Genomic DNA, 24943 nt, shown 5'->3' on the forward strand with positions numbered 1-24943 from the left:
TCAGCATTTGACAAGAAACTTTCTAAATCACAGCCCTTCTTCCTGATACCTGGTAGCATGTAGGTTGTAGTGTTGGTGTCTACTAATCCTGAACTGCATTTTCAAGCTTATTTAAATTTAGGAAAAGAGATAAAGTACAATTTCAACCAATTTGTATTGGAAAAACATCTACCATGCCCTTAAAGGGAAGTAAACGCACAATGACAGCTGTGTGTTTAAGTTTTCTTTTTTGGTTTATCCCTGCCAGCTGTCCTGGCATTAATAGTCCAGCCCAAAGTTTGAAGCCATCTAATGGAAGTGATGGAATAACATCCGTGGTCCCCAATGCTAGCCATAGGAATCCAACTCAGATCCGGTTGATAGTCTCACACTGTGGACAACGAAGATGGAGAACTAAGAGTCTCTTTAATGGGCAGCGCTAAGTTAATGAAAACTAGGTGATCTAAACAGTAGCCCTCTGATACCTACGCTCAACAGGAGAATATGCTAGATAAATTCATAGGATCAGTAGAGCCTCCAGCTGGTCAGCAGTACAATTGTTTCCTGTCCCTTCCTATTTTTGATTAGTTACCGATTAATTATCCAGTCCGTCTGCCTGAAGTTCAGTTAACTACACAATGACATCATGTTAAGTTTAAAGATTTTTAATATCCCTTTTCTCATGGAAAATCCAAAATCTTTAGAACACAACCCTAGAAAACAAATGGTGGTGGGTTTTATAGAGCAACCCTATGAATCTTTACTGCATGGTAAGCCTCACAGTTTTTAACGGGGCTTACTCCCCAGTGTGCATAGGACTGCAGTCTTAGTGTTGTATCCAACCAGTGAAATGGATTTTCCCCGTGCACCCCTCCAAAATCTGCTTCAGTGGGCTGGTGGACAACATGATCAAAATATTAACCTCCCGATACTTATGCCTAGTAGTGAATGAACAGCAGCACTTGTTAAGTGACCCTCTGGAGATTTGGGGGATCCAGAAGGAAGTGCAAGTTTACTTACATGACACTGGAGAGAAACCTTAGCCTCAATTTTTGAATTTTCCTGTCATGATTAAATGGCAGAAATTGAATTCATTACCCAGTAATTCAACAAAATTTGTAATTACGTTAGCATGTAATACTATAGCCATTTTTATCCCCTTTCTCCTACTGCCAATGTAACAGCCCTTCTGCATCAGATAAAACATGTACCAGGATGGAGTTTTGTCAGATTAAAAAGCAAAGGAATAAGCACCAAATATTTCAGTTCAAATCAATTTATTTATAAGCACGACTAGAAAAAACACAGTAAATACAGAACTGTTATTCCTCTTGCAAACAGGTTCATAAGGAAACTATATTTACTTACAGTAAAGGCTCTTGATAAGTCCCTCACCAAAGACTCTTGAGCAAATTTAGCAATCATGGAATAAAAAGAGAGGTTGTTTTACGGATCAGCTAAAGAATAGAAAGCAGAGTAGGAATAAATGGTAAATTCTCCCAATGGAGGGAAGTAAATATTGGGATGTCACAGGGATCTTTATTAGGACCAATGCTTTTAAGAACACAAGAAGAGCCATGCTGGATCAGACCAAGGCTCCATCTAGTCCAGCACTCTGTTCACACAGTGGCCAACCAGCCATCGGCCAGGGATGAACAAGCAGGACATGGTGCAACAGCACCCTCCCACCCATGTTCCCCAGCAACTGGTGCACACAGGCTTACTGCCTCGATAGCACACAACCATCAGGGCTAGTAGCCATTGATAGCCTTCGCCCCCAGGAATTTATCCAACCCCCGTTTTAAAGCCTTCTTTTCATATATAATCTAGAATTAGGAGTGAGCAGTGAAGTGGCCAAATTTGCCAATCACACTAAATTATTTAGGGTGGTTAAAACAAAAAGGGATTGTAAGGAGTTCCAAAAGGATCTCTCCAAACTGGGAGGATGGGCATCCAAATAGCAAATGTGGTTCAATATAAGCAAGTGTAAAGTAATGACATTGGGGCAAAAAATCCCAATTTAAAGTACAACCTGATGGCATCTATGCTAGCAGTGACCAATCAAAAGAGAGATCTTGAGATTGTGGTGGCCAGCTAGATGAAAACGTCCAACCCAGTGTGTGTCTGCTGTAAAGAAGGCAAACTCCATGTTAAGAAAAGGGACTGTGTCACCATATTTGCTCAAGATTCTGGGACATCTTCCCCATGAGGGAAGGTTACAATAGCTGGGATTGTTTACCATGTAAAAAAGGAGGGCAGGGGTAGACATGATAGAAAGTTATGCAAGGTATGGAGAATGTGGATAGGGAGACATTTTTCTCCCTCTCATATAATATTAGAATAAGGGATCATCCTATGAAGCTGATTGGTGGGAGATTCGGGGCAGATAAGAGTACTTTTTCACACAGCACGTAGTCAAACTGTGGTATTTGCTACTGCAAGATGTGGTGATGGCCACCCAAGGGAGTTAGATAAATTCCCGGAGGAGAATGGCTATTACTTCTGATAGTTGTGTTATTCCAGTAATAAGAGGCAGTAATCCTATGTACACCAGTTACAGGGGAACATGGCTGGGAGAGTGCTGTTGCATTCATATCATGCTTGTGGGTCTCCCATCGACAGCTGGTTGGCCGATGTGTGAAGAGAATAATGGGACTAGATGGGCACTTGGTCTAATCCAGTAAGGCTCTTATGTTTTTAATATTGTCTCTTGGTCTAGTAGAAACAGTAATGTTTTCATAACAATAGAACAGATTTTTCGAAATGGCCTTGAACATCACATTTTTTCAGTATGCACCATCAGTTAACACTCCTGGAACTTACTGAGAAGTATGCAGAGAACTGGAATGTGTGTTAACATACATGGAGCAGAGTAGCCTCCATTTGGATTAACATTTTATGTTGAGTCACAGAAATATCCAACATTTTCCTGAAGAAGTAGACAGAAACAGAATGACCCACTTGGCACGACCACTACCCACTATGCCTTTTTAAGCCATGTTGAGCCTTGACTCATGCCAGGTGGGTTTTCAATATTCAAGCTACAACTGCAGCTTGTCATGTCATTCAAACCTGGGGGCTGTGGGTATAGCTCATGGCCTGCTGCTCTGTTATGCAAAAGTTGCTTAATCCATGCATAATCCACAATCCATGGGTTCAGACAACAGGACAGGACACAGCTTGAATATTCAAAATGGCTGCCAAGATATGCTGCAGCCCACTGTGGCTTAAATAAACCATGGTGGGCTGTATGATTGTGTGAACCAGCCCAACAAAGTTAAATTACTGTTTTCATTTTCATTTTCACCAACTAAACACACAAAAAAAATTAGCATCAACAGAATTGGATAACATAGTGTACAGCAATATAACCTGCAGCTCTGTATCTGCTAATATCAGAAAGTATAAATGATTTTATTTTGTAGAAAGCAGTAACCAAAATTATTACTTTTATCATATTGTAGCCTTTGCTACTTCCAACAGACTAAAAAAAATCAATCTGTTCAAATAGCTTGCCAGCAGTTAGGCAGGCCAGTGAAGAGTTTTAAGCGATGGCCAATTTTTGTACATATCTACACAACTTTCATTTTGTAACATATGAAATTCATTAACTCAAGAAAGGTTTATCAAAACATTCTAAAGTTATTTTTTAAATGTTAACTCTATATTGACTTGGATATAAAAAAAATTGTAGACTGCCACTAGTGTGGTCTACTAGAAAAGCCAGAAGCCATAGTAATACCATACTGTAGCTTTTTGATTGATTTAAATAGGAAGCAAAATGTTCTTTTTATGAAAATGAGATGCCAGGCAGAGCAGGTGTAAAATTTAATAAGCATTCCTACTGTGAATTTCTCTTTACAAGAGAATTTACTAGCAGCTGAGCACAATTAATTCAGATACGACATAACTCTAGCCAAGAAGTAATATAAAATACAAATAATAGCAAATTATTTTAGTAACAATTGGTCATATTTTGTTGTAATGGACAATGAAATGGTTGCACTATTGCCCCAGTGGTATATACTCCAGTCTTCTTGGAGCTCATTCACATTTCCCCCCATGTCAAACAAGGGGGTAGCTCCACATATGCAAATCAGAGCACCTATGGACATCTAAGTTAAAGGCTATGGATTCAATTTCACCTTTGCTAGATTCCAATGACAAAATGCCACCAGCTTATTTGCTTCCATTACAGTTAGTCTTTCTAGGTCACAACAGGTAATAGGATACATTTATGACCGTGGGCAAAATCAAATCAAGCTCCAGGCATACTACTTAGAGAAACCTTCTAGGTCTTACATGTAATTTATGACCTTAGTCATAGTTTCAAATGGCGGTCAGCTCTCCTGACCAGGTCCCATTTACACAGATATGATCTCATACTCCAGGGTAGGCCACTTTGTGCCCTCCAGATGTTTTGGACTACAACTCCCAGCCAATGTCAGGTATTATAGGAATTGTAGTTCAAAATATATGGAGGTCACCATGTTGCTTACCCTTGCCTTACTCCCTGAGGTGTCACAACCACAAAAATGGCCCGTTTCACCCTTATGTTCTATTAGCAATTTTCTTAATTTGAGGATATATTAAGTTATTCTATATCCTTATGAAGAACAATGATTATGGCAATTTATAAAACAAGATTCTGGCCTCCCATATCATTTACATTCAAGTAACTAACTTGTATATTTCTTAAAAGTTAGAGAAGACTGTCCCAGAGAGTAAACTATAAAGTCCTCAAGCAGTGACTTGATAACACAAATGCTGCCTGAAGTTACATCTTTGGTAATCGCTTTCCTCTCATTACAAGCAGTGAAATACTATTGAAAGCATAGGGTAGAATTCCTTTGCATTCAGATTTGAGGGAAAAAACAACATATCCAAATATTTGCACTTTTGAAACTGGCCAAGAATTTTCTTTATTGAAAAAATTAAAATCTGTCATCTTCTCAAAAGACTGAATTTGACAATTCATATTTTGTATCCACCATGCAACATCTGTATCAAATTATCAATCAACCAACTGCTAATACTGCTCATGGTGCTGCAGCTTAAAGCATCTAAAGTAGTGGTCATGTTTTTGAAATTGGCAATCCTGGATTTTTCCTATGTGGAAAGACGGGAGATAGATGGGGAAAGTATCTTCTATACAGAGCACATAGGCTAATACTCTTCCTGTTAATCCATTTGCTCATTAATACATTCTCAGATCGCCAAGCAATGTTCTAGTTTTGTTTCTGTAGGCATGGCAATGAGGTGTAATTATGTCTGACTCTCAGCCTTCACATAAACCACACTGAACACTAACTGGAAATCTTAAGAAATTCTATGTATTTTTATATGTGAAAATCAACATGTAGGCTATCCCGCTTGCTTATTGCGAATAATTTCTCCTCCTTCTATCTCAATTTGCTCATACAGCCACTTGCGATCACAACGGCATTCAGGTCCACACTTGGTGGAGCCACACTTAGGACAAGCATAGAAACATCCTAGGCAATCTTCATCAAGACAGTCACAGAGGTCTATCCCACTATAAAGCAGAAATCCTTGGCTATCATATACTTTGCTCTTCGCGGGAATTAATTGCCTGGAGAAGAAAAAGAGCACAATTAACAGCAATCTGTACTAGTAGACTCCATTTTAAGTCACTGACAATTCAGTTTAAAACTCTTGATAGTTACATTTACTTGGGTTAATTCTTAGGCTGAGAAGCAATAGATATAAAAGTGATAAGCCATTCACAAAGAGGCTATTGAGCGACCACTGAAAGATGGGAGTCTTTGCAGAAGCCATCACACGTACAAACCGTTTGGCATATTAACAAGCCCTAAAACATGATAGTTTCTCCATGAAATAGGTCTGATCCAAGTAGCAATCTGAAACACACATCACATGAAAATGTTTTTTGGTGGCTCACATATGAGTGCTGTAATATACGGGAGCAGCTTTGTATCTCACTATTAAGAAATATACTAAATAGTTAAATCCATATTATTTGTTGTAGTATGAAGCAAAGATCTCTTCTTTACCATGTATTCATATGCTAGTATTAACAGAATAATACTAGTGCAGGTTATTTTGGCAATGACATAAAGAGTTCATAAGACAAGATTGTGTCCCTGTTTCATACCAAAATGCCACGAGCAACATATAGAACCTCTGGTTGCAATACTAAACATTTTGGATTAAGTGTGCTTTGAGACTTTTCAAGTCAACATTTTAATTCTTTAGCTCCATGAACTTAGTTTGAATTGTTTAGTTAGAACTGATTTAGGACATTCTAAGAGGAAACCTAGCAAGGACATTGAGGAGGGAAGTGATGTAAAAAACATGTCCATGTTTAGTATTGAGGGTTGCTTCCCAGAGCACAATGGTATTTGTGAGGGACAGCAGTGAAGAATTTGCCCACCCATGAGAGCAGTTAGGTGAGACTGTCTTTTCTGCAGTGCCCCCACACTTTTGGAACAAGATGCCATTGGAGGTCTGCTATGCTCTCTCATTGCAGGCTTTTAAGAAAGCCCGGAAAACATATTTAACTTGGACTTTTAAAAAACAAACAAACAAATACAATCTTGAAACCTCTTGTTACACTTACTCAAGAAGACTATGCAGGTCACTTATGAGCTGGCTTCATTCCTTTGTTCACACATTGTCCAATGATTGCAGTTCTCATTTCCCCTCCCAAAGGGGAGGGGTTTCTATTACTGTACTCCTGAACATACATTTCAGCAGTCAGAGTCACTTTCTTCAACGTATATAAGAATATTGATCCCACTGCTGCAATCCTAAACCCTAAGTCAACCCAGACTGCAAAACAGATTTATTGTCACAAAAATGGGTTGCTTGGGGCAAATATACATGGACAAAAAGTTGATGTAGAGTTGTCAGGGGGAAAACCAGTATATTCACAGATAAATATAGGCTGGAGACAAACTGAGTATTTGCAGTTTTTCTCCCAAACAGCATTTGTTGCTATAACCCCAATCCAGCATTAAAAACTTTATAATCAGTCAAAAGTAATAAGATGACTGGAGCCTTTCTAATCTACTATAGGGATCTGGTGGCAGTGGGGTGGAGATAGGAGGAATAGGGAGAAAGAATGCATAACCTGGCTACAGTGATGTCACAAGTAGTAGACAAAAGGAGTTGCTGCTGTGGGCAAGGAATTCATCTTCCTTTTCAGTGAAGTAATCTTTTCCCTGATTCAATATAGATCATACAAAAACAAACAAACAAACACAAGACTATACGGCTGATTTATTCAGAGCCCACCTTGGGCCATAAAATCTTATCAAGCACTCAGAACAGATCCTCTCAACTCAAGAAGATTTAAAGCACAGTCCAGATACAAATAAAACCTCCCCCCTCACAAGGGTACAAAAGGAAGGATAAGTGTAATCAAAATGCAGGAAAAAACCCACCTGTCTGAATTAAGAGAAGTGCTTTTTGTTTGCAGCCTTCTTTTTTCTCTTTTGTTTGCTTCTGGAGCAAATCCGGTATGCCGTCCTGGATTAGCAAACTGTAAGGACTTCAAGGCCTTAGCTGTGCGCCCCTGAACAAATACAGACAATATCATTTGAACCAGCAACACAAAGCTTAATACATATGCTACGGCTAATCAAGTTAAGAGTTGTCACATCTTGTGTAAAAGGCAGGCAGAAAGCTGAGGCCAAGTGTTACAAACTCCCACTTAGTAGAATTTCCTACAGATGCTGAGCACATGAATATAAAGGGGATATGGTTAAATCATATGCCCCGTTTCCACGAACAGGTTACCCATTATGTTGTACAAAGACTATTACAGGGCTACATGAAAATGTGAACAAGTGATTGTGGCATAAAGCTATGTCCCCAATATCCTTTTGTTAACAATATCACTTGTTTGTATTCTAGGCTGCTCATAAGTGAGTAGTGGTAAGGAAAGAAAAAAAGGCAAAGGTATTTTCTTAGGCAGCAGAGAATAAATTGGCAATGAGTACATCCTCATTGATGCAAGTTAATGGAAACAGAAATAGTGAATTGTAACTTTAATAAGTAAATGGGTCACTTCTTCAGTTTTGTCTTTGCTTCCCCTTTCCAAAATTTAGCTACAGTACGTTAAATACTGTATTATCTCATTACTAAAGATAAAAAACAACATATTCTTCCATTATGGTGATTTTTATTGTTTGATATAGATAACCTCCTCTATCAAGTTCTGTAGGAATTTCTGAAGATTGTGCAACTTCAGATTGCAAGTAATAGATAACATTTCTGAATGCTCCACTTTGTGAAGTATACCCTGGAAGTAGAATAGTAGTTTAACATGGAGCCGCTAAATTAGAACCCCTATTCTGGCTATATGGGAGGGTGGTTTTTGTTTTTTTACATTTACAAGTAGAATTTTCCACAGGGGAACATTTAAAAAATGTATCCCACCACCTGCAATCTGAAGTAGTACAATCTACTCTAACCCTTCAAAACTCTTACACCTTGTTCTGCTAAATGTATAGAATAGGCTCCAGTTTTCATGTTGTGGTCTCACCTTGACTACTATGAATTAATTCACTCCTACTCACTGTGGGAGAGTTCAGATGATCATATCTCAGCTTAATAAACTGATATAAGCATGAGCCAATGGGTAACTATGGCTAACAGCTGTTTAATAAGCCAGGATATTAAACCAACTTTGGTTTAATATCCTGGCTTGTTCAACAGCTGTTTGTCTCCATTTCCAGGTTTGGATGATACAGGGAACTACAGTTAATTGAAGACTTCCCAGTTTGTTTTGCCATCTCAGCTCACTAAGCCGAACATGGTCAGTTTCCATATTCTTATGTAAGGTAATAATCGCTCTTCCACAGGTTTAAGGCTGATTCATACATATGTAATGTATCATGCAAAGTCTTGCAGTTGGATATGTTAATACTCCATTGACAGTTATTGCATCTGAGATGATGTGAGGTCATATCAAAGCTCCATTTTTTGTGTTTGATTTGTGATGGCTATTTCACACATGCACATCATTCTTTATGTTGCACTTATTGAGTGACCATACATGTGGGAACTGTAGAATACCTAGTACACCATTGATACTTAAGAGGTTTTAAAAGAAAAAAAAGAAAACACAAGACCTTAGTGATGCTATACTTTTTGTGCAGCCCAATCCCTTAGTACATTTATTCAAAAGTATGTGCCAGCTTTTTCATTGGGGCTTCCTCCCACATAAATGTGCACAGGATTGCAGCCTTAGTCCAATATTTAGATAGGTGAAAAAAATGGTCCCATATACATACGTCTGAATCAAGTCTCCTTCGCTGACGGTCTTCAGAATCAACCTCTGCATTTCCATTTATTATTTGTGTACATTTTGGACAAAGCTTCCAGCCAGGTATAAACTGCCGTCCAAACTTGGCACTTAGAAAAGTTGCATCATCTATGTCAATTGCATGCAAGTTTTTCCTTGAACGTTTTTTGTGCATATTAAAAGGATCACAACATGACTTTTGCAAATCTTCATATCTATCAAGGTAAACCTTAGCATGATGGAAGCAGATTGTATGGTTCTCTGAAAGAGTTATCCCAGTCCTAAGCTGAAGGAGTAACAGATCAGTTGATGACAATTCTTGCTTAGTCTTGAAGCCAGTGTGACAGGTAAAGTATGTTTTATGACAATCACTGCTAGCTTGCAGCTCATTTCCAATTGAACATGGATCCATTTTACTTGACCAGTAAAATATATGTCACTGTCTACATTTGTCTTTGTCGTCTTTAGCAGCTGTTACGAGGATTATCCTGGAGAAAGCAGTGAAGTAAGTGAGATTCATGCTGCACACCTTTATTTTCAACTAGATCCAAAACAATATCAACCCTAAAATTAATGTTCAAGATGTATGTCCCATACACTTATTATTGTTTCTAGGATGCAGTTGAATTACACAATTCAGTTCTTTTTGCAGGCAACATTTGTCCTTTAAAAAAAATGTAGATAATCATGATTTTTGAGTACAGAAGAGAAACTTGGGGCCCAAACTTTAGATCTGGCCCTGTCCTACTGGAACGTACAAGTCTAAATATCAGAGTCCCAACTTGCAGCTTGAGTGCAGTTGCACAAGAGTTTCCATCAGATTCCACGCATGAAGTAACTGCTACCCCATTTAAGAAGCATCTTATGGGCTTTTACGGACCAAAGGAATGCTAGCACTAGCCTCAAGAAGTGGATAGAAGAAAGCTGAGAGCTGAGGCAGATGGAATGGCTTCTCTTTGCCAAGTGAAAGGGTGCTTTAGCTGCAATGACACAAGCCTCAAACTTTCACAGATAATTCAGGATGCTCATGGGTAAGATTGCCAAGCCAAGAATGGATACTTCTCTTAATGTGACTCTTGGCATTAAGAGTTTAGGGCTCCCCACAAAACAAGGTAAACCTTGTTTGTTTGAAACTAGGACATCAAATTGTTAGCAAATTATCTAGTCTTCTATTTATGTGGAACAATCTGGCAACAGACCTGATGGAAAATCGCAAGATTTTTGTGGTAAAAAGTTGAAAGCATTGTATTAAATTAAAACTTACACTGATAACAACATTCAACAAGATGTCCCAGAAAACATATTTTAAAGACAAGCTCTCGTTATTTTCATGTGCATAATTTGTATGCATGGAAACAGTTGGAACATGTGTGTCTTTGTACCTTGGAAATAGACATCACAAATGTATTTTACTGAATACAGATTATTCTTCACATTAGAGGTGCATCTTCAAATCACTTCCATTATTGATCTTAAAGCGGTAGCAGCAACAAGAAAATTTGAATTTACATTTTCTAATGGTAGTTCATACAATTATATATTCAAGCAGGAGTAAGAGCTAGAGTTGGCAAGAAGGATGGTGGAAGCAAAGCCAACACGCAGAAGCTGCTAAGCCACAATCAACATTACAGATATCTAAAATATCTTCAAACAGACATGCTTCAAAGCAGACCAGTTAAAAAACAACCCAGCCCTGCAGCTTTTCTTCTCCACAAAGCAAGAGTTGTATGTTCTCATGTTTTGACTGATTTTTTTTTAAAGGCCAGACTGAATTTTTAATCTGAATAACTAGGATGTAGTTCTTTAAGGTAGCTTCCTATGTTCCTATAGTATTTGTCTCAAATACTCTCAGAGGTCAAGATCCAAAGAACTGCAGGGGTGCATATAAATGCTTCTGCACATGCAAATGAACCTCTTGGATTGCTTTGGATGCTTATAATCTTCTAGAGCAGCTTTTCCTTCAGGAGGACAGTGTGTCAAGATGAGATTGTCTTCAAAAGTCCAAATGTGCGGCTGGAGGCTTGCAAGCAGCACTCTAGAGCCTAACTAGAGTCTACTTTAAGTCTATTCCTCTTGCGTCCTTGAAGAACTTGTTTTGGTACCTAAACCAAAATTATATGAGCAGTTACATCTGGGGTTGTTTTAATTCTCTGTCTTATTTCTCATGCTGCTATTATATTTTGCATTCTCTATTCTGGTCTAGGTCTTTGTACGAACTTGCTACAAAGAACAAAACAGATTCCAGCCTCTCTACAAGTATTAGGCTACATTCGGAAAACAGTTTCACTTCTGCAGCTCAATGCTAAGAGACAGGTTTTTGTTTTGTTTTGGTTCAGTGATCACAAATTTTAATAGAAATGAACAAGACAAACAGAAATTATTTAACTGTTTCATAATTTTAACTGAGAGCATCCTACTTTGCAGACCTAGAGACCTGCTGATAATCTAAATCCATTTGGATTTAGACATTTGAAAACAAATGTATAAAAATGTATCCAGGCCCAACTTAAAATGAAAGGCACACGGTTTGAAAACTGTTGTCACTGCAATGTTTTACAATCTGAAGCTTCAGTTTTGCTCAGCTCTGATTAAACATATTCTAAGTGAGGTATGATAGTGGGCAAATGTTAGTAAGAACAGAAGAAGCCAAGGATATTGCAACAATTTCATGTAGGCGTGAAATGTAGAAGATAAACTGCTGATGCCCTATGAAGCGCTCATTAAAAACTTAGCAGGTGGTGTTACTGAGAAAGCAAGAAACAACTGCTGGTGTTTACAAAGAGAAGGGAAGAGGGAAGAGACACTATGCTGGCAGCACTCAGACATGGGAACAAGATGGAAGAGAAGGAGGAGAAACAGCAGCAACTTTATGATTGCATTCTCTGTTACTGATAACTGGCATGTTTCTCCTACACACCTAGAATTGCATTTTTAATGGACAGGTTCTTCTTGTTTGAGATTTTCAGTTTCTTCAGAATGTCAGCATGTGACAATACACACTGCAGTTTTGCCTTTGGTGAACAGGCTGCCTGAGAGCTTCAACACAATCTCAAGACACAGGCAACTGACTACTGAAAGTGCTCAGATACTTTATCAAGCGTGGGTATTTCAATGACCACTTCAGCACTATGTAAATGCTGACATACTAAACTTTAGTAGCTAAAGCACTATGGGAATTAGCTTGAAGGGGCAGATGCTATCAACCGGATGTCTGTTTTTCTGGAATTAGAAGTAATTCCTAGGCAAGGCATCAAATAGGAAACTGTTTTAACTTTTCCTCCTCACTCCATAGTTGATTCCTCTTTGTCTCCCTCTCTCCCTCCACTTTCTTAGTCTAGCTGCCTCTGTCCTGCCATTTTGAAACTAGGGCAGTCAGCTGGGAAAATGATCCTACTGGTTCACACTCATGATCTCTACCCTTTCCCTGCTTACTACCTTCCTGGCCTTGGCACCAGATAAGTTTGTCTGTGGGGAGCAAGGGGGAACAAATGACAGCAGGGGGTAAGGAAGTGAACTTGGGGAAAGGAGGACAATGAGCTACCAATGAATAACTATTAACAAGGCAACTATCTGTTGGACAGCAAGAACTATTGGAAAGGTTATCACTCGTCCAATGAAAGATCGCTAGGTGGTCGGTGCTTTGAAGGACGCAGCTGTATTTTGGTTTGCCACTAAAATGTGGTAAACTTGTTTTTAAATTATTATTTTAATAATTTTATAAGCTGACTACCTTCAGATATGTCTTATGCAATGGTATTATTTTTAATTATCACCTAATTTGAGGAGCTTGGAATAAAAGGAGAATTTAAATGTAAGTTAAATTAAACGGTTCACACCACACTCAATTTCAACTTATATTTTGAACAGTGTGTGTGTTGGAAAGCTGGATGGGGTCAGGAAGTTACATTGGTTAATGCAACATGTTGCACTGATCATGTGACTATGGCACAGTGGCTGGGCTGTGGCAAAAGAGATGAACCTGGTACTGGTCCCAGGCAATCAGTTGTTTATGAGGAGTTGCAGGGAAGGGAGACCACAATTAAGACCAGAGCCTTGCCCACAGCATCACAGGCTATCAGAAGCTTTCTGGAAAGGGCCTTTTGAGACAGGATAGCTCTCCTAAGGGACAGGAAAGCATTAAGTATGGAGAGTCAGCTACAATGCACGGCTGGCAGAGAGCTGGACAGGTGGATTGAAGCTACTTCGAGAAAACTCCTCCCACAGTTATAGGCAAAGGAGGTGCCCAACCCAATAGTGCTATAGATATCCCATACGCAGGAGTCTACAAATAGTCATTTAGACCATGCATTTAATTCTGGTGAATTGGGAAGTCACCTTCAAATGCTCTGACTCAATGGAGAGAGGTTGGGGATGGGGGGGGGCAGGGTGAGAGCCCTCATAGACACTGGGATGGGACTAGGGCGCACACTCTTTGCCCTTTACATGGGTTGCAATTCCCTGTCCATGCATAAAGCCTGAATAGGACTAATGTGAGTCTATCAAGAGCTGAAAGTTGCTGAGCTCCGGGAAGGAAAAGAGAGGGTAGGAAAGGGGGTTGATATAAGTATGAGGTGCAAAACCTCCTGTCTCTGCACTACAAAGGGATGTTTCAAAAGCAGACGGAAAAAGAATTGCATGCCCCTTCCCCACTTATATAATTATAAAATGTTTTGGTTTGGGTCTGACAGCTCTCTAGCACTATATAAAACAATGGGGAGGGAGGATTTTGGGCAGGAGATGATGTTCATTACCAGTATTGCGCTCCTGAAACTGCCCCCTTCCTGCCACCCCGAGAAGTATGAACAGAACTACAAGGTTTCTGGTTCCAAGCTGTCTGAAGCCTTGAACAAGAACACCCTTTTTAGGGGGTGAGGAGATACACTGCAACATTATGCTGCAGTGATTTGAGTTACGACAGGAGTCAAAACCAGGGGTGGGGGACGATGACTGAGAACAAGACCGAGGTATCAGCTTGCTCAGCTAAAACTTGATGTATGCAGAAGTGCAAAACATTTTTTTAAAACCCACAGAACTCCTCCCAAATGGAAAAGAAAATGGAAAACCAGCAGTGAATCGGTTTGCTTGATTTCTCTACAACTCAAACTATTCAGGTGGGAGGGCATAGTTGGCTGGAATTCTGAACAGGAGCACTCAGGAGGGTACAAATAAAGACTGGTTCAGGGACAGATACAAAGAACCAAAGGGGACAAGGGGAGAGTTTGAGGTGGAGAGAAGGATTTTTGTGAAGACCTTTTAGACAAGAGTTGTTAAAAATCAGGACTGGAATTTTTGTGTGAATTATGTTCTTTAGTTTTTTATAATATACTTGCAATGGAGGTGAAGGGAATGTTTAATTTCAGAAGAAAAGAATGCAGGGGCTCAAGCCTCAGGGAGCCATGCCATCTGCCCTATAAGCCTCTTTCACTGAATAGGAGCAAACTGCATTTACTCAGTAGGAAGAGGCATTCTGAATACGTTCAGAGTATTCAGAATGTATTGTTGCTGGCTAGTAAAATAATTGCCAGGTACCAGGCCCAGCTGCAATCTCTGAATCCCCTGTCCATTACCAATGACACATTTAGAGGATGAAGCAGAATTAGGAATACACTTAGACGAACGGACAAAGCCAGCAAACATCTCTGAGCCAGGCAATCACATGAAAACAAAAGGAAAGGAAGAAGTAGAAGAAGCTCCCCATCATTACTGATTGTAACTCTGGCCATACAACTAGGATAAATTTAATGTTCCACTTACTTGTATTCAACCTCGAAAACCAGCAATTACAGCATAGCATAGACAAATATTAAGGCAAAGCAGGCTTTAGTTGGGCATCTGCAAGATGTTTTACATAGACAGGAAGTGTACAAAACACATGATTTTGCAACACATAAAACATCTGAGCATGTATTATTATTATTATTATTATTATTTATTTATATAGCACCATCAATGTACATGGTGCTGTACAGAGTAAAACAGTAAATAGCAAGACCCTGCCGCATAGGCTTACAATCTAATAAAATCATAGTAAAACAATAAGGAGGGGAAGAGAAGGCAAACAGGCACAGGGTAGGGTAAGCAGGCACAGGGTAGGGTAAAACTAACAGTATTATTTATTTATTTATTTATTTATTTAATTACATTTATATACCGCCCCACAGCCGAAGCTCTCTGGGCGGTTTACAACAATTAAAATGGTAAACATTAAAAGTATACAAAATTTAAAAACCATCAAAAACATAAAAAACAGTATAAAAACAACAGCATCCATTTAAAAACAACAATTCTGGGGTCCATTAAAAACAAACTTAACGTTGTTAAATGCTGTTAAAAATGCCTGGGAGAAGAGAAAAGTCTTGACCTGGCGCCGAAAAGATAACAATGTTGGCGCCAGGCGAGCCTCATCAGGGAGATCATTCCACAGTCGGAGGGCAACCACTGAAAAGGCCCTCTCCCTTGTTGCCATCCTCCGAGCTTCCCTCGGAGCAGGCACTCGGAGGAGGACCTTAGATGTTGAGCGCAGTGTACGGGTAGGTTCATGTCGGGAGAGGCGTTCCATCAGGTATTGTGGTCCCAAGCCATGTAGGGCTTTATAGGTTAAGACCAGCACCTTGAATTGGGCTCGGAAACATATAGGCAGCCAATGCAAGCGAGCCAGAATCGGTGTTACATGCTCAAATCTCCCTATTGAGATTTGAGTATCTTGTAAGATGAGTTCCTCTCACAAGAGGAAAAGGAAAGGCTATTTTTGTTGCTTGCTCGTTCGGCCTCAAGCCCATGCGCCTTCTAAAAAATTGCTCTGGAACGTGGCACCTCCCCAAAAATCTGATCCTCTGGAACAGTGGGGGGAATGAAGGAAAGGAAAGGAACCTCTCGTGCAAGCACTGAGTCATTATTGACCCTGGGAGGGACACCAGCTTTCGCTGATGTTTTCTTGGCAGGCCTTATAGCGGGGTGGTTTGCCGTTGCCTTCCCCAGCTGTTATTACCTTTCCCCCAGCTAACTGGGTACTCATTTTACCGACCTTGGGAGGATGGAAGGCTGAGTCGACCCGAGCCGGCTGCCTGAAACCAGCTTCCGCTGGGATCGAACTCAGGCCGTGGGGAGAGCTTCAGCTGCAGAAACTGCTGCTTTACCACTCTGCGCCACACGAGGGGGTTAATTAAAGTCACTTCCCCCACTTCCACCTGTAGTATCTTCTGCTAGATCTCAAGGCGTTCCGTGAATGGAAAGAGCCCTTGCATTTGTGGAAAGGAACTCGGGATCCAAGCCTTTCCAAGAATTGCATCCTACTGATTTCGAAAGGATCGCTTACTGGTTGCTGGGATTCTTGTAAAGAATACCTTGGTCTAATCCAGCAGAGCGCTTAGATGCCCAAGCTGCTGTGCACACTCAGGATAACTCAGAACAGATGAATTCGCCCTCAACTTCTAAGAAACGCTTAGTGTGCACTCTTGCTTTGTACATTTAACACGCTTTGGTAGTCCATGGTAAATTCTAATAAAACAGAACCCGTCTCTTTATGTGGGGGGAAAACCCAATCAAATTTCAATTTTAGAAAGAGGCAAGCAACAGCTAAGCAACCTTGAGCCATGGCATTTCACATTTAATAACTGAAGCACAAATGGTGGGTCAGGGTAGCGTGAGTGCATTTGCAAGCACCATCGAAGCGCATGACGCTTTATAGCGTTACATAAACAATAGAGGAAGAGAGGCAACATGGATAGAATGTGCACAAGCAGAGTTGACAATACTTTGGTTTCATTTCAGTTGGAGGGGAGGGGTTAAGACAAAGGCTTCATGGGACAGGTGGGGTTTTGAGAAAGGAACTGAGAGAGAGAGAGAGAGAGAGAGAGAGAGAGAGAGAGACTGTAGTCAATGCATAAATATATTTTTTTTCCTCACAAGCTCATCCATGGTTTCTTCCCCCAAGTATCAGTTCTCCCACTTATCCTCCAGCAATTTGTTTTTGAGTGCTCTCCAGCTGGGCGAGGCAGCCACGGGCAAGGTCTTTACAACTGCCTGCCTCTTCTCTCCCCCTCCTGCCTCCCCCAAGCCCCATGTGACAACTCATGACGCAGGAATGGATTGTTCTGCACAACAAGCTTCCTGTCCATCAACGAGGCTCTAGCCTTTCAGGAGGTACTGATTATTGTTTCTGTACTACAACACAGCAATTCCCATTTTGAATTAGAATGGCACTGGTCCTGATCGAGCATCAATACCTTGATAATTATGAAAATGTAATGTGGGGAGGGAGGAGATCCTCACAACATAGAACAAGCTGGCTCACTCCATTTTCCTAATCGTAGCTATTGGTCTTGAATTATCTAAGCTTATCACAACAAACCCATGTTTGTCACCAACTGTACATTCAACAAGGAGTTGCAGCCACTCACCATTTTCTGATCAGTACATCTGATAGGCATGCATATTTGCAAACCCTTGTTGCAAACCCATGTTGTCACATTTGTAAGTAAAACATCTTAGGTGTACACAGAAGAACGTAGTGTGTAAACTAGCTCTCTTATTAGTTACATACAAATGGAGTGGCAAAATTGATTAACCCAGATTACAGCAACTTTAGCCTATTCAAATTTATATGTGAGAGTTTGCACCCCACCCCCTCTTTAAAGGCTACATGCACACAAAATTGGGTACATGTGTATCTGTTTAGATATTGAATAGGCTCATGGCTGCAACACCCAAAATGTATACAGATGTATTGCTGCACAGTCAGTCACACTTCTGAGGGACTGCTTTGTAAAACCTAAAAAATGGTTTTACCAAGTTGAAACACACACAAAAGTGAAAGTGTACACTGTGGCAATGACAACTCCACCGTATTGCATTCAGGTTTCTGAAAAGCTATTATCTGCTGATTTTTCAAAGCAATGAAATCACTTGCTTTGTATCAACACTTTCTGCAGTTTCTGAACCTGTACCAATTTACCACAGGACCCTATGTCCCGAACTATGATTTAAGGACAAGAAAGGATTCCATGGGACATGCCTGTATCTGACTATATAGGAAAAGGCGGAACATTTTACCAACTTTTTTAAAAGGTCCATGCAGGTAGCAAATACAACCTCTAACTAGTAATGAGATATACCCGTCATCTGCTCTGTGCCAAACCTACCTCACAGGATTGCTATGAGGACTGAAAGGGGGAAAGGAAGGACAACCCTGAGCACTTTGAAAGAAGGGTGATATTATATATATATATATATATATATATATATCCCAACTATATCTATTTAACAGTTGCAAACATAAAAATAACTCTAGCCTTGTTAAAATCAAAATGTGGGGAATAACATGGAGTATAATCACTTTACACAACACTCTCTCCCTTCCATGTATTCACCCCCCCCCACCCCCCAAATATTATGTTCGACTGCTTTAAAGTCTCGGGTCCCGAGTTTTCTCCACCGCCCCCCACAGGAGGAAAAAATAATCATTTCCTTAAAGCTTCGTGGCTGCTTGCAAAGTGGAGAACGAAACAAAAGCGTCCCTTTCTTTAAGCTCCACTTCTTCATAGGAAAAAAGCATTTCCCCTAAAGTTTAGCGGGGACGAAGGCAGTGCTGCTCCAGGACGGCTCCCCGCCGGCGCTTACCTTGCCATAGGCTTTCCTTCGGCCCAGTCCTGTCGTCATTCCGGAGCCCACCTCACCCGTGGCCGCCATGACGCCCAGCGGTCCCTCACGCTTCCCCCGTCGACGGAAGGAAACGGAGAGGCTGGGAGGCGCCAGGGAAGGGGCTACAACGGTAATGGCTCTCTAGCGAGACTTCCGGTTCCTGATTACCGCGGGAGGACTCCACCATGTGCGGGGAAAGGACGTAGCAGGAATTAACGTGAACGCTTCAATAAAGCAGATGAAGCCAAACGGACGCTTTCGTGCTTTGAAACGATCGTGCTTTCTACTCAGGCTTCAAATATTTTCCACGGCTCACCTTTCCCATTAAAGGCTATATGAGAGGCAGAAGTTCAACAAAAACAAATGGCATCCCACCTGTTGCGAAGATACACTGATGGGGTCTCTCAATGGCCCAGGAAGGTTGTCCAGGAGAACATAGCAGATGACGCCTGTGGGTCCTATGTCAGTGGGGCTGTGAAGCCACTCAGGGTTTCAGTCAGGACCAATCAGAACTCCGAAGGAGCTATCTGAGGTGCAGAGCCTACTTTTTGTTGGGGCGAGGGGGAGGGTTCAGCACCTTGGATAGGGCCTTTAGAGGTTTTTTCTGAAACCCAAAGCGGAGTCACAGCTCCACTAACATCGGAACCACCAGACTCCACTGGAATTTAGGGCACAATCCTGTACATGTTTAGGCAGGGGGGGAAAGGGCCTGTAACTCCCAGCATGCCCCAAGTCAGCCATGCACGGCTGTTTAAAGCATGCTGGGAGTTGAAGGATTTTTAGTTTGCGCCCTTCGATAGCTTAAAAAGGAGAATAGAGAAATGGACGATCAGGTTAATGGAGCCAGTATGCTGGTTGCTGGGACACAGGAGTGGAAGGGTGCTATTGCATTCCTGTCCTACTTGTGGATAAAGCTATCCGTTGCAACTAGTAAGGATTGCAAAGGGCTCATAGTAGTTCAGCTAAAGGGCTCACTTCAGTCATCAATAAGCAAAACACACGAAACTTTGTACATCCAATACCAGCCTTTTAACTTGCTTGCTCTCTTCTTCCCTTCCACACACATTTTTTTAATAACCCCAACTCGAACCCTGCCTGCTTTATTTTAAATTATTACGTTGCATTTATGTACTTCTACCAGTCTTGCTCCGCATGTGGAAGACTCGAATCGGAACAGGAAGTGATGGCTATGAAGATCTGTTGGTTGCTTATATCTCTTTGCTCCGAGGGCGGGGAAAGAATAGGAAGTGAGCCCAATAATATGTTAACGACTAAACTTACCATAGCGCATGCCTAGCAAAGCCCTCCCTCCCCCTCCCCCTCCCCCTCCCCTCCTCTCTCCTTCTTCAGTCTTGAACCCAAAGATCGAAAGTCTGAACGAAGTTAATGGATTACAGAAAGTTACTATGACGCTGATCTATGGTTGGATCGTGCTCCTAGTAAGCAAAAGTAATGAAAAATGCAAAAGTAACAAAAGTGATAGACATTTTAGGTTGCAATGCAATGCACACTTACCAGGGAGTAAGACCCATAGAACATAGTAGGGTTGGCTTCTGAGTAAATATGCATACGTTGCACAGTTAGTAAGCGGGGAAAAAATCATCATTGTTCAGTTTTCATTTGCGTGTTTTTATTTATTTATTTATTACATTTCTATACCGCCCAACAGCCGAAGCTCTCTGGGCGGTTCACAAAAATTAAAAAACATTTAGAGCATTAAAAACAACCAACAAATTTAAAACACGCATATGAAATACAATATAAAAAGCACAACCAGAATAAAACCACACAGCAAAAATGAATATAGGTTAAAATATGAGATTAAAACAGCAAAGTTTAAATTTAAGTTAAATTAGGTGTTAAAATACTGAGAAAATAAAAAGGTCTTCAGCTGGTGACGGAAAGAAAACAATGTAAGGAACAGTGTTGGGAACTGATTAGCTTCATTTTTAAAAGATCTGTATATGGCCCTTAACAGTTAGGGAGCCCGTTTCAGTGAGATTAGGGCAGGATCTACACTACTGCTTTAAAGTGCTTTAAAATGCTTTATAACAGTTTGACAACTGTTGGGGCCCAGGACACACTCCATGTACAGTTGTCAAAACTATTATAAAGCGCTTTAAAGCAGTAGTGTAGATCCGGCCTAGGTGTGTGCAAGATCGATGTGTACAGAGCAGAACTGGATCGGTTTTGATTCTTGTTTAAAAGGACAACTGATTCTGAAAACGTCATACGATGTGCTCGGCTTCGCAAACTTAAGAGCCGCTACACACAATGCATCTATGCCATGAAGGTAATGTGAGAAGCTCACATTAAGAAACCAAAAGTTGCTTTGCATTTCCACTCACTAGTCCTGTCCTCTGGACTAACAGAGAACAATTCTTGTTCATCTTCATGACAGCTCTTCACATATTTGATGACCGCTATCTTGTCTCCCCTTAATGGAGCCTTCTCCAGACTAAACATACTTCACCATAGAGGCTCCTCCTCTAGACATTCTCCAGTTTGTCAATATCCTTTTCAAAAGTTGGCATCCAGAACTAGATACAATACTCCAGGTACAACCTGACCAGTGTAGAATAGAGTGGAACTATTCTTATGATGCAGCCTGAGATGGTATCAGCTTTTTCAGCAGCTGCATCACACTGTTGTCTCATGTTCAGCTTGTGATCTACTGAACATGAGCTTCTGCTATTGGGCGGTATAGAAATGTAATAAATAAATAAAATAAACAACTTTTTCACATGCACTGCTGCCAAACTAGGTCTTCCCTATCCTATAGTGTGCCACTGATAGTTAATTTATTTATTCATGTATCAAAATCTAGGACTTTACATTTATCTCTGTTGAATTTAATCTAGTTGGTTTGGGCCTAATGTTCCAGTCTGTTCAGATAATTTTGAATCTTGATTCTGTCGTTTCTGCTATTCGGTGTCCCTCCCAGCTTTTTGTCATCTACAAGTCTGGTAAGTACTGTACAAATATCAAGTTACTGATGCTGTATCACAGTTGTACAATGGAAAGGTGTTCATATTGCTCCACAGGCGTTACCATCATTCTGTATGTAACATAAATAGTTTGCACTGACATCTATGTATTTTTCAGAGGTAGGCAGTTCTGTGCACAACCATTTCCCCCTCCCCGTGACTTTTTCTGAGCACAGTAGTAAATATCTTTCTAGCAGCAGGCTTTAGTACTGATTCAGAGCCAGCAGAGGGCAGACCAAGTCTTATTTTGGAATGTATAAGGTTCTGGATACAGTCTTTTTAAAAAACCAACCAACCAGAAATTCATAACATCTAAATTGGCAGCTAGAAAAGAGATGAGGAAGTTGAAGATTTTTCTTGAGAACAATTTTTACTCCAAAAGTGCTGTTATGTCGCATAGTGAAAGGGGACAAAAGGATGTACAAATAATAATAATAATAATAATAATAATAATAATAATTTTATTTCTTACCCGGCCTTTCCATCTGGATCGAAAAGGACATACAAAGAATATAGTTTATAAAAAGTAACAATCCTTTGTTCTTTAAAAATTAACCCATAACAGAAACCATTTTAGTTTTTTTCAGTATCTGGATTTATAAATAAGGTTGTATATAATCGAGTTATTGAATGTTTCCTTGCCAAAGAGCCAGTGAGCAAGCAGATGATGGCAGCTGCTGTTCCTCCTTCTCACCATCCCAGTGCCATTCACTTTGGGGCCAGAGGGAGAGAGTGGGTGAGCAAATAGTGAAGTCCAGGGCATTGTTGACAGTGTGGCTAGTGCATGAAGCTCAGCAAGCCCTGCAACAGGTGGCCATGTGTCCTACTTTACAGAGGGCAGTCCTCTCTTTGAAGGGCTGCCCAGTCCTAGTCCACTTTAAAGATAAAGAACCATTAGCAGGGGCCTTGAAAATGCCCATCATAGTTAACTGTTGGGACTTGTCTACACACAGTATATACTCTGTTGTGACTGCAAAGTGGCACATTACATGATGCAGCTGCCGATTCACATCCACAACATGGTTTTCACTGTGAAGCTGCGCATTTCTGAGTTCTTGTTTTACTGTGTATTTTTACTTTGTTCTGCTATTGCCACAATTGTTTGTGCATGTGTCAGTGGTGGCTTGAGTGTGGCTTACATTGCTCACATGTGTACACATGTGAGTGCAGCTCATGTGTAGACACCTCTGAGCATGTGCAAAGCATCATGAGACTGTAGGGTAGGGGACAGGATCCAGGTGAGCATTTACAAATGGTCACCATGGCAACAGTACAGTACAATTGTGGGATGTAAATAAGGACAATGTGTAGATAATGCAAAGATTAAATGAACTGTAGCTGTACAGGTGTGCAGTTACAGGCTATAAAGTTGTGTATAGTTGTAAAAAAAAATACTTAATTCCACCATTACTTAATCTTTGCTGTGGATTACCAGCGTGTGACAATGGTGCTCTGAATTTTCCAGGCAAGATAGTCTGCATTCAATCCTGCCCTGTATTACTGTTGTTGCTGCTTTGCAGCTGTGATGCTGCAGGTTTTGGGGGGGGGGGATCAGCAGTGAAAATGCCCCCCTGGAGAGCAGACTGACCAGGCACACAAAGGTTATTTGGGGCATGTCTACACCACACATATATCCCTGCGTCATCTCTAGGTTGTCCCTGTGCATCCAAATGGCACACAGGGGATCCTGGGGTCAACCAGGGATGACCACAGCCTTTCCTTGGGATAATTGAAACCAAGGATGTCCTGGTTATTCCGCGATCTTGAGACAAACCCAATGACTGCGGCTGGTGTGGCGCGGCCTCCAGGGTCCTCAAATGGGCACGGAGCTGTGTGTGGTTGCTCCGTGCCCATGGGGATGGGGGGAGCAATTTTGCCATCCCTGGGATGGTGTGTGTGTGTGTGGGTTTCCCTTACTTTTTTGCAGCGCACAGCTCTTTAAAAAAAAAAAAGCCACTGGTGACATCCCTCTTCCCTTCCGGGATGTCGCGTGGCCGTATAGATGCTGAGGGAGGATCGCGGAAGCATGTAAATCCACAATCCTCCCCCTCCCTCCCGCTACACCCTTAGGTGTAAATGAGCCCCTAGTTACAGTCTTCCCCAGTATGGCAAGGTGTATTATAGTTCTATTTAAATTACAATAATCTCTAATTTCGCATGTATACATATATGTTGGCATTTGAAAATTTTATGCAAATCTGTGTCCTCTTTGGTCCTCTTCATTGGTGTTGCATTTCCCCTTTTGGAGGGACCCTACTTCCACTACTTGTTGAAGTGGTATTTCATCCACAACGGTTAACCACCAAAACACCCAGCAGGGGCAGTTTTCACAGTCTCCTAGTCATCTATTGCTTATTTATGCTTAGATTGCAATGGTTCGTGGGCATGGCTGCTGCATTTGTGCAGAGTGCCTATGCTGTACGTGTAAGTACTGAGCAGGGCTGCAGGGATAATATGAACATCAGTGCTTTAACCGCTGTCTTGCTCAAACAGAGATGAATAGTTTTCAGTCTGTGACATTCCTCTGCAGTCTCAAGAAATGCATTTCCTGTATTGGGCCTCTGTGTGGTGCTCATCTCTTTTACATAATGTGTTTGTCCCCCCTTTGGAGTCGTTCTGGATAATACTGCTAAATGCTTCCCCTTTGCCATAGTATCAAACTAGTTGGAAATAATAATAATAATAATAATAATAATAATAATAATAATAGCTAATAAGGCTGAGGAAACAACATGTTTCCCACTGTTTAGTTAACCTTCAGTTGCTTAGTTTTAACTATTTAATCATGCATTCATCAGACACTAAGATGATGATGATGGTTACTATTTTTTAAGATGAATTTTGATCACAACAAATGTAGCAAGCGACAGCTCAAATTTGAGAAATCATTTTAATGAGACAAACAACCTAAAATTACTAACATGCTAGTGGGTAACAGCATGCCTGTTGCCTGTAGTGCAACAGAATTGATTTGGAACATGACAGCAGATGACAACACATTCGCATTCTAAACAAATGAACAATGCCATTGGTTTAATCAGCAGTG

At 40.7% G+C, this 24943-nt stretch overlaps 1 protein-coding gene across 1 annotated transcript; it reads right to left on the reverse strand.

Annotated features, from left to right (window-relative positions):
* Positions 1–1239: 1239 nt before the first annotated feature.
* On the reverse strand, positions 1240–18978 carry ARL14EP (ADP ribosylation factor like GTPase 14 effector protein). The gene is made up of 4 exons (XM_063117331.1): positions 18890–18978; positions 9261–9759; positions 7407–7537; positions 1240–5572 (listed from the first exon to the last, which is right to left on the reverse strand). Exons 2-4 carry the CDS (start codon positions 9681–9683, stop codon positions 5344–5346), a joined length of 783 nt encoding a protein of 260 aa, XP_062973401.1. The 5' UTR covers positions 9684–9759; positions 18890–18978; the 3' UTR covers positions 1240–5343.
* Positions 18979–24943: the final 5965 nt, after the last annotated feature.

Source organism: Elgaria multicarinata, chromosome 2, assembly GCF_023053635.1.
Source record: "Elgaria multicarinata webbii isolate HBS135686 ecotype San Diego chromosome 2, rElgMul1.1.pri, whole genome shotgun sequence".
Taxonomy (NCBI): Eukaryota; Metazoa; Chordata; class Lepidosauria; order Squamata; family Anguidae; genus Elgaria; species Elgaria multicarinata.

Bases quoted from the DNA above. Each gene is read 5' to 3' on its own strand.
- ARL14EP (XM_063117331.1), bottom strand. From the start codon at position 9,683: ATGGATCCATGTTCAATTGGAAATGAGCTGCAAGCTAGCAGTGATTGT. The intron at 7,538-9,260 runs GTATGTATATGG...GTATTTGTTCAG, and splicing joins GAAGGAGACTTGATTCAGAC to GGGCGCACAGCTAAGGCCTT. The intron at 5,573-7,406 runs GTGGGTTTTTTC...TTTCTTCTCCAG, and splicing joins ACTTCTCTTAATTCAGACAG to GCAATTAATTCCCGCGAAGA.